The sequence below is a fragment of the Vollenhovia emeryi genome, unplaced genomic scaffold (genome assembly GCF_000949405.1).
Source record: "Vollenhovia emeryi isolate VEMERY1.0 unplaced genomic scaffold, V.emery_V1.0 DF939215.1, whole genome shotgun sequence".
Classification (NCBI taxonomy): Eukaryota; Metazoa; Arthropoda; class Insecta; order Hymenoptera; family Formicidae; genus Vollenhovia; species Vollenhovia emeryi.
In genome coordinates, this window is record NW_011967151.1 from 837,717 (window position 1) to 848,315 (window position 10,599).

At 43.8% G+C, this 10,599-nt stretch overlaps 1 protein-coding gene across 2 annotated transcripts in view; it reads right to left on the minus strand.

Annotated features, from left to right (window-relative positions):
• Nucleotides 1-156: 156 nt before the first annotated feature.
• Nucleotides 157-10,599, minus strand: part of LOC105561003 — a 97,399-nt gene continuing 86,956 nt past the window's right edge. The window contains exons 4-10 of one of the 2 annotated variants that reach the window (XM_012010610.1): nucleotides 9,348-9,461; nucleotides 8,200-8,333; nucleotides 6,719-6,869; nucleotides 6,058-6,389; nucleotides 5,026-5,238; nucleotides 4,723-4,825; nucleotides 157-4,245 (exon numbers count right to left, since the gene is read on the minus strand). In XM_012010610.1, the coding sequence (XP_011866000.1) occupies nucleotides 1,370-4,245; nucleotides 4,723-4,825; nucleotides 5,026-5,238; nucleotides 6,058-6,389; nucleotides 6,719-6,869; nucleotides 8,200-8,333; nucleotides 9,348-9,461 (3,923 nt within the window). In that variant the 3' untranslated portion in view covers nucleotides 157-1,369. Of the gene's footprint in view, nucleotides 4,246-4,722; nucleotides 4,826-5,025; nucleotides 5,242-6,057; nucleotides 6,390-6,718; nucleotides 6,870-8,199; nucleotides 8,334-9,347; nucleotides 9,462-10,599 lie in introns of both variants that reach the window. The other variant, XM_012010609.1, reaches the window with a different exon arrangement.

A 10,599-nucleotide genomic window follows, 5' to 3' on the forward strand; every position in this document is an offset into this window, starting at 1 on the left:
TACATTTTTTTTAGCTGTTTTATCCATGAAAATCGGCTTTTCCCATAAGAGTACGTGTAAAATCAGTGTAAATTAAAATAGTTATATCTCAGCAACCGTTTAGTGGATGCATTTTTACTTTTCTGCAATAAATTAGGAAGACTAAAAGAACAATTTCACACATTTTTAGCCACTTTGTACTATTTTGAAGATAGGTCCGATACATCCTTAAACTATTCTCAAATTAATATCAACTACTAGTCATATTTAATAATAATAATCTATGTTTCTTATATGTTTTAGGCTTCCGCATGTAATTTAGCTTATATATTAATATAAAAAATATTTAACGCACGAAAGTCTTTTAATTGTTATTCTTCTGGACTGAGCGAAGAGAATATATCGTTTACCCGCTTGATGAACTCTTAAGCGCGCAAGGCGCGCTTTGTAGTTAACTTGTATTTAATATTTATAAAACTATTGTGATAGCGTCTAATAAGCTATCTAATAATGAATTTCTAAGTTATTTCCTTCCTATACTGGCCTTGAAACTTTTCTTCTGAAGGTATAAAATTTATCTGACGCGCGCGCGTTTCAATATATTAGAATTTTTTATTTTCCACGAATTTGTATCATTCACGATTCATCCTCGAAAATTTAATAGCACAAATGCATTCAGTTGTCAGTATTGAACGATATTCGATACCCTATCTAGTACGATGGCAAGTCGCATTTTGATTTCCATTTACACTCAAAGTAGTGTTACGTTGCACCCTAACATTATTATAGGGTAAATCTAGTACCGACAGAAAATATATTAGAAACAAGTTCAATAAGAAGCTACTCTAATGCTTAGGATTTGACATTTCTACGTGACAGATTTACATATCACGGTATGTGCTCTTAACAATACGTTTAAAATCATTTATAATAGAAAAAGAATTGCTTCATCTTTATGCCATCGTCACTCCTGTAGAAACCATTGCGTACTTTATGAGTACATGAAGAGTCTGATGAAAAAATGACTCAAGTCGATTTAAATTGTATTTTCACATATTACAAAAGCTAAACTAGAAGCTTTACAATTGTATTCTACAGATCAGTATCTATAAAATACGCACTTAGAATCTTATAGTTCGGTCAGTAAGTATGTAAATTTTCCATTTCAAAATTTTGAATGTAAAATTTTTGTACAAAAATTTAAGTCGAGAGACAAATCGTTTTTCCACCAAACTTCCCAATTTGAAAGTTATTTTTCTTATATCAACGTCTTTTCTTGACTGACAATGAAAAATCGACACGAAAATATACTAGGCGCTGCGACTGTACAGAACCTACTGGAGAATCCATGACGAGATCATCTGCTTCGATTCAGATACTTCGGTATCGATTACGATACCAACTTGCTGCACTGACCGCTACAGGGAGGCAATACGGTGACGAGACTCTCGGTTTCGCTGTCGCTCGTGCTGAAATTCGCCCTCTCCAGAGCCATCGCGGCCTCGGTCCTCGCGCCGAACAGTGGCTGGTAATACGACGGACTCCTCGCACCCAGATCCACGCCGGAATCGGCGCTCTTGGAGATTTCAGACAGTCTGCGAAAATTGCCGAAGAACACGCTGTCGGTACCGACGCTCTCGGCGCCGCTCTCGCTGGCGCCGTCGCATACCGACTCGGTCTCGTCGGTCTCCTCGGACACGCTGCTTACCTCGTGCCTCAGCAAACGCTTGTGCGAGCCGTTGCTGTCAGTGCTGCTGAGGTAGCCGCTGTCCTCGACCTTGACGTGACCACGCCGATTGTCCCCCAATGGCAGCACGTTCGCGTTGGAATCGCAGCTCTTCGAGAGACCCTTCATCAGCTGTCTCGTTCTGGAGCAGCTCTGCGCTCTGCCGTTGTTGAGAAGCTTGTCCTCCTCCTCCCGACGATGTTCCACGCTCCATGATCGCGTCTTCGTACTCTTCACGGAACTCCTGTGATGAGAGGCACCCGTGACGGATCGTTTCTCCCGCGTCACCTTCGTCCCTCGCACCGGGACTTCCTCTTTGGAGGGACTCACGTGCCCGTAGAACCTGTACCTGTCCTCAGGAACTTCGATTTCGATCCGCGTCTCGCACGGGCAGTCCCTACAGCCGTTCGTCACAGTGCAATCGTCTATTCTCTCGCCGAAGAACGTCGTTCCCGTTAAGGGAATCGACGTCATTACATCTTCGCGATGTCCCTCGTTGTAAATCTCGTGCTTGGTCGCGACGTCGACTTGAGTCTGCGACGCACAGCGACAGGTCTGGTCCCCTACATAGTATCCCTCAGCTTTCGGGACGGGAGCGCCGTTGCTGGCCGTAGGGTCACCCGCTCCGACAGGACTCCCGTCCCAGGCGTTTTTTGGAGATAACGGCGGCAGTCTCGCGTCCTCGACGCGTCGCGGTGGCTTCGGCCGCTGATAGATGTCCTCCTCCGTGGGCGGCAACGGCACCACGTCCGGCTGATTATGCGGCTGTCGTTGTCTCTTCGCTTGTCTGCTGTCTGGCGTCAAATACCTGCACTTCTTCCACGAGTGAACAATGTCGGACTCACCGTTCATTTGGCATTCGACGTCGTGGCCGTTCGTCAAGTGCGGATCTTTCAGACTCGCCTTGATCCTCGCCTCGTAGATCTCCCGTAGACTCCCGTGGCCGCGGTGTAGCGTCGAGTTCTCATCGCGGAAACTGCCCCTGCTCTTGAGAAGGATCTGAGCCGGTCGTTCCAACGAATCCACATAAATCTCGTTGGCGATTTCCCCTCGATTGTACTGTACATCGTCGTTGATCCGCAGCTTCATCGGTTTTCGGTCCAACGTATCCGGCTCGTACTCGGACTCGTCGAGCTTCACGTAGTTCTCCGGTGAGTCCTGGACTTTGATGGTCAAATGGCCCGGGTTCTCCGGCTCGTATTGGATCTCCGGACCGCTGTCGTCGCTGCAGGCCGGACTGGCGTAGCCGTCGTTCACGTAGACCTCGCTCACCAGCGAGTACGTCTCCGATCGTTGGCCGCTGATCAGCTCCGGCAGACTGTTGTAGCAATTCCTCTCGGCAATAATCTGATTACTGAGCTTCGACATCGTCATTTCGCCGGTTCGAGTGTTGATCACGGCATTTTGCATCGTCAGCTCCTCGTCCATCGGCAACGCCGTAGACAAGGCCGGGCTCGATTGATTATCTGTCGACGACTGGTCCGGCGATGTCGACGATTTCCGATTGCACTTGGAACGCTCCAGACTGTCCACCTCGTAGTCGATCGCTGCAGTACGATCGGGCAATCTAGCGTGATGATGGTCCAACGCCTTCACGTCTACCATCTCGCGTATCACGGCGTCCATGATACGCTTCGCGGTGTTCTTCGCGCCGGGCAATTCGTTGATCATATCCGGGAGTTCCTTCTTCTTCGGCGAGGGCACGCACGGCGCCTTCGACTTCCTCGATCTCTTCGGCGCGGGATTGCTCTGCGATTGCTGGGGCCGTGATTTGTCCGATTTGTCCGTGTTGCTGGACGATCTCTCCGTCCTCGCCGACTCGTCCTCACTCTTGCTGTTCCTGTCGTCTTTCACGCTCTCCTTCGTCTCGCTTTCCATGGCCGCGTTCTCCTCCATCTGCTTGATGAACGAATTCTCGATGGCCTTGCGGACTTTCGCGTTTATCACGTCGTCGCCGGCGGCAAACTGGAACGGTCTACCGTTCGCCCGTTTACCGCGATTGTAACGATCGTACTGGGATCCCTCGAACATGGACCTGGTCGATCGTCTGGACACGCTGTGGCGATCGTTGTTCTCCAGAATCTCGCTTCTAGCGGCGATATTCTGGAAGGTCCTCAGCATCGGTGGATTATCCTTCCACGACGACACCGATTTGCCGACGAGATTCGCGCGATCGTCTGGATCGCCGAAGTCGCGTCTGGCCAGCTCCTTCAGGTACTCCAGATTTCTGGCAAACGTTCGTGCGTTTTCCTGGAAATTCCTGCGCGTGTCCTCGGCGTCCCTCCAGCGACGCTGCGGTGGTCGCACGTCTTCCAACCAGGCGCGCACCTTGCTCTCACCGTGGCTTGGTAGATCGGGTACAGGAAGAGCAGGAAGCTGCCGGGGAGACTCGCTGCAGCCGGGACATCCAGTACACCGTTGGGATTTGCGCGATTTCGCGACCGAGCCACCCTGAACGGAACTCGGGGTGGTTCTTTGTTGATGCCTGCTCGACTTTGCCGATTCGCATCGTTCGGAGCCGCTCTCCTCTTCCGGAATACCTACGTGTTAGATTTATCACGCTGATGATGGTGACGACAACGAAGCGAAAATGGCCATTTAATTATTCCCAATTATATCGAGTGAAAGTCGTTGCTTTCGCACATTATAAAATGCTTCACGTGCTTTCCATTGGATGCACGAAATGTGCTCATGCGAGTCTACGGGGAATTCAAGAAAACGAGACCGAGGGAATAAAATAGTTGGAAATCCGCAGATGTACGAATGCGAGGAACATATTGAAAATGCGCGGAGGTTCGAGACTGGATTGTACTTTCACGATTTTCACCAATTTCTCTATTGACTATTCTATTCCTCGCACGAACGAGAAGAAACATTGATTTATTTCATATCCTACGCTTTCAAATTACGAAAACTGGTATCTTCTTCGTATCATTTGCTTCGTGAAGCTCATTCTACCTTATTAATTTTGAAGGACCGATAATAACCCCTCTTCGAGGAAATACGGACGCACTCACCGATGAGGGTAGGGACGAATCTCTTTGCAGCCATCTTGTGCTTGGCGATGGAGATGACTTCTCGGATTTTGAGCAGGAACTCGATGGCAGCCGGAGGTGGGGCCTAGGAAAACGCCGGGCTGTTTTCAAATTATCTTGTCGCTGGTCGAGTGCGTAAGAACGTAGACGAATCGAACGGACGTCGAGGGTACGACGTCCATTAAAAGCATTCCAGACTTCGAAAACGCGCGGATGACTGGCGCGCATGGGGAAATAAGCAACATTTTTCCCCTCCCTTTCCCGCCGCCCCGTTAAACAACTCACCAGCAATAGCTGTCGATCGAAGTACGCGGGATTGAAGTACAATTTCCTTCGCTGAGCACCTGGAAGAACCGGTACATCTTGCTGATTGTCAGCCGTCTCCACGACCCGTACATCCTCTTCCGGTAGTCTCTCGCCCAGAATAGAGCCCGCGGGGAAGGGCCCTTCCGATTGTTCCAGATACAGGCAATGCGGATGAACGATCGCGGACGTTATCTGCTGAAGAAACATGCGACACGCGTTGACCGGCGAGGCTCAAGAGCGAGGCTGAATTCCATGATTCGTAAAGCACATCCGAACCGGACATTACGAGTTAGCGACTTTTACCTTCTTCCTTTCGCTGATTCCTCCAATCTTATCGGTTTTAATCAATATTTGTTAGTGATTTGTTGACGACATTATCACTGAGATACTTTGGCACGAGACTAGATCGTACAAAGGCTCGACTTCTTCTGGCAGCGATGCGACTTATACTCGCACGCGCTGTTTCAGCAAAGAAAAGAATTGCGCTACGTGGAGACTGGAAGCGGTTCGCAGAACGCGCTAAAATCGCAGTGCGTGGTATTCTAACAACCGGTATACGGCGTAAAAGTGGGATGCACCTCACCTACTTGGAATGGTACGGACTAACGGAGCGCAAAACCAATGCGCTAATTGGATGCATTATTAAACGCGAGCGGTGGTCCCGGGAGAGAGAGACGGATGACTTTCCGCACTGGAGATCTCGCGAATCGCGCGAAGAGATAACCGCGGGCAATTCCGTTGCGTAGCACCGTGCATTTGAATAATTACGTAACATCCTCTGGTTTGATGTAAGACTCGTCTAATTACGCGATAGAACAAGTATATCTGCGATCTATTTCTGGCAAAATCAAAATTTCTCCCCGTACTTAATCCAGAAGCAATTCTATTCGTGTATTACATACGATGCGCGCGAAGTAACTCGTTTAGATAAAATTATTCGATTGAGCTCGGAGAACAGTTTGCTGCGAAAAATTCAACAATTGATTGCGACAGTTCATATTGTACACTTACATTTTCGAAGCCTTGCTCGTTATCGCTCGCGGGAAGATCCTCGCCTAAATCGCTCTCGGTGAGTCCGCTATTAGTGTCGCTCTCGAAGTGTCTCGCGGCGGCCAGCAGGGGATTACTCTTCACCAATCCGCCGCCGTCTCGACCACCGTCGAGAGTGATGTTCGCCTCCTCGATGGATTTTCTCTTCGTCCTTCTGCTGTGCAAATATAACGATACGCTGGCCACGTATATGAGGGCCAGGATTACGGAGGAGAGTCCGATGGCGGTGTATTCCGTGGCTGATAATCCCTGCGATACCTGCGACGTCGACGAGAACATTACTTCTCGTACACCTGTTGAAAGAAAAATAAACTCATTCTCTCGAACATCCTCATTAGTTGGTGGTCTGCTCACATATTTACACGTAAAATTAAATCAGCATCCTAATTAAATTGAATTTCATTAAAACAAATGTAATACACGTAATAAATTTATTTTAAAAGGCGAGTTTTTCTCTTTTATTATCTTTAAATTTATATTTTAATATTTCCGCGTATTTTAATAAAAATATTTTAAAATGTATGAAATGTTATGTGCGTAGTGTTTAATTAATTAAACATCATGAGTCTTGGAATTTTTTTGTATATACATAATACGGTAATCTCTTTCTTATCGTACATACTGTTTTTTGATGGAGAACCGGCCACTCTAAAGGCCACGCAAGGTGTGAAAACCCCAGCGAATGTCGACTTCGGTGACGCGTCTCTACAGACGAGCTTGGCTGTCACGACTCGTCCTTCCGCTGCGTCTCTCAACCCAGCTTCGCCGATCCACTGAAATGATTGATTGATTGATGAAATGATGGATAATATGACTGTTCATAAATTATGAATTATGAATGCATATATTGGATTGTACACAGTATGACAAATTTTATTATACATTTACTATAATACGCAACATCTGCATGTAACATGAAAAGAACTGACAAACAATAAATGGAAATTAGATCCAATTAACTGTTATCGTTTCGATGTGCAAAGGCAGGGTGTCCAGCAAACTCAATAAAAACAAAATTTCCCTCACTTTTTCAGGTTTTCCAGGAGGCGGAATTAATTTTTCCCTGACCGTTTAGTATAACTTTTTTCAAGCATAATTTGCGTACATCTGTATGGTAAGCCAAGTAAATGTTAAATGACGAAGTCCTTGAAATATTTTTCTCGGGAAACGAAAGTCCGGAATTTAAAATGATAAAAATTTAAATTAAAGCAATTATACCATCTAGGTCTAATACAATGTGTAATAAAAACGAACATATAATTACAAACCATTCAAACCATTTGTGATACCGTACGCAACCATATATGATGCCTTCGTTTTGCTTAATTTTGTTTGTAACTTACTAGATAGTACTGTTTAGTAATTCATCTTTTTTTATAGTTTTGTCTCAGTTGAACACATTGAAATAAAATAACACGACGATGAAAATACAAATTACCGACCACGCTTATAAATAACTTGACGTTTAGCAAAACAGAAAATTAGTGTACTGAGAGCCAAAAAAAAGTTTATTTTCTAAAAACTTTAAATTATTCATAAAAAATGTGAAACGATGTAAAAAGTCCAGATAAATCGTAAAATTTCCTGACTTTTCCCTGACATTTCCAGATTTCTAAAATTCCCTGACAATTTCCGGTTTTCCAGATTTACCTGACCACTGGACACCCTGAAAAGAAATTGTTCTTGTTCCTTTCAAACGCCACCGCCTCGTAGGTGGTCTTGCTATAATTATTGGTATAGCAAAGATAAAAACAGTGAGTGGTAATTGGACAAATTTAGCATTTATTGTATATCGCGTTTCGACCTGCAAAGAAATTGCTTTCTTCGTTTCTTTTGAGGGATGCCACGGCGCGACTTAATTACGGTAATCAAGGGTATCGTTGGCGCTGTTCAATTGCGAAGATACAGCTTCAAAGGCTCGTCTTGTATCGCTCGAGCAGAAACGATATAGTTAAACCTGCGATTTTCGCTGGAAATCAGCTCGTAAATATTTCTCCCGATTCTCCTGATCGATCCCGTCCGCTGCTACGCGGCCAATTGCGATCTTACACTCGCATAATGACAGAGAGACAAGATACTTTTCTCTCTCACCAACTCTCTCACCTGAAGGAACGTTCTGCCCTCGTCCCGGAACAGTCTGAAGGGCGGTTCGGCATCGGAGAGATTCCTCAGCTCCGACCATCCCGCTCTTCCCAATTGCTGGGCACCGGCGATCCCGCATACAGGAGTGGTCACACCTAGTTTTCGGAAGATAAGTTATGTCCGTATTAAGCGATACACAAGAAACAAGGAGGATAATGAGCGGAATATATGCGGGGATTTTGTTGGAGACACGTCAGGTGAATATTTATAAAGGCTGTGCGGCTCACTGTGCCTTTATCCCGGGATAAGGCAATCGCGACAAATTCGTTTCTCTCGTGTGCTAATATATTTAGCTTTTTTTTTGCCATATAAGTCCCACCTCATGTTAATCGGGCTTTTCATTATTATAAGTCTATTTCTGCATCAATAATGCTCAAAGGATTCTACAGGATCCTAGATACCTAAACTATGGAATTCTAAACCCTGTTAATATTAATTATTTTCATGCAATTGTTGATAAATCATTTATGTCAAAAAATGTACGATTCTTCAATCGAAATTCGGTCACGAATATATTTCACGAAGGATTTAACTGAAAGTCTACATATGGGGGTTAAAATTACAAAATTAAAAATGGTGAACCCACGATGGCGAACAAAGAAGCAAAAATTCAAAAATTCTTATAAAAATGAGTAATGAAGGATCTTTGGGGTCGCTGATTACGAATTTGAAGTCAGAATCGTAACGTTCAATACAGTGGATTCGAGATCGTGGATCTATTATGTGATCTTTAGCGGAAAATTGCCAATTCAAGTAAAAATTGCCTACATATTGGGTCCACCATCGTAGAAGAACTATATTTTACAATTCTGACTTTAGCTTCGTAATCAGCGACAACAAAAACCTCTAGGTACAAAGTTCCGCGGAAATTCGTCAACTTTTCTCAATTCGGTCCGCCATCTTGGAACCGCCATTTAGAATTTTGCATTTCTGAGCCCAGAATCGTGATCAGCGATCCCAAAAACCTAAAGAACCACCATAACCTTCATTATTGGTTGGCTACAAAAATGTGCCCCCGAAAGGGGGAAAATGTCAATCCATTCTTACGTAGCAAAAATAAGTGTCATCTTCCAGTTTCTTTTTTTTATTTGAACGCTGGGGAGACTTACCTTCGAAGCGAATCTCCGCGTGCGGATATATTATCTGTCCTCGCTGTGGTAAGAAAACGTACGGTACTCTCTCCACGCGGCCGTTGCTGTTGACAAATCCAGCAACGTTGCACTCTAAACATTGAAATATTGTGTATTAAACTCCGTTAAAAAAAGGTATATGTTCAAATTATAACAAATGTTTATATACAACACTCTTTATACTGATCATCGAAGTTAAGTATTGCACAAATTTGTAGACGGTATACAATTATTTAATATGGAAACCAATTTATTCAATATAAAAGATGCAAAGAAGCTGACCGACGTATTAAAAGAATTTTTAACTTAATATTTCATACTGTCGGATTAAAAATAATTTCTCGTTAATGAAGCTGTTAATAAAATTAATACAATACTTTCTAATCAATACATCGCGGTATTTCGATACTGAGAAAAATAATCCTAGAATAATTTTATACCTTTTACAATACAAAAAAGGGGGAAACAGTAAATTATAATTTCATGTATTATATAAAAAAGAAGCTACGGTAATCATAAACTCTACAATTGAGTGTTTCTTCAGGAAAGCACAGAATTGAGGTGTCTTTGAGACGGCGATTAGTTTTTTCCGTGCAATCATACGCTCACTTTACCCAACAATTTCGGTGGGTGCGTAAGACAGCTTGTAATTTCGAGCAAAATATCGCCCTCGGCCAGCCTCGCTGTTTTGCCCACATTTGAATAAATTACGAGGATCCGGCTTACATCGAAAATCTCGCGAACTTCTGGGAAACGGGGCACGAACCTGCACGAATATAAAATTCCGTGAGGAGAGTTCCGCAAAATCAGACAATTCCTCCTTTTTTTATCCATAATTCGGAAGCATAACGAGATGTCTCTGAGAGAAGATGCGCCGTCATGTAACAGGCTTATTACCGTATTTCTAAAGCGGCAGTTGCGCGACATAAATGCGTCTCGAATGGAACGCAATATTTAATTTTTGAGTTGATAAAAAAAGATTTGTCGTTCTTATCTAACGCTTTGCGGGAAATAATTCAATATTAATTTTCGAAAAATTAACAAGCTCTTTTGAGATTCCTTTGACAATTCCTTGCACAATGATAAACATTTTCAGTAAAAATGGCAATTATTTCATCTAAATAATTATAGTAATTATTGTAGTAATTATCTAAGTACGTTGTTAAAATAAGAGCTTAATTTTCTTGGTCACAATAAGTGGTTTGATTTTTTAATACTTTGTAACAGTCTG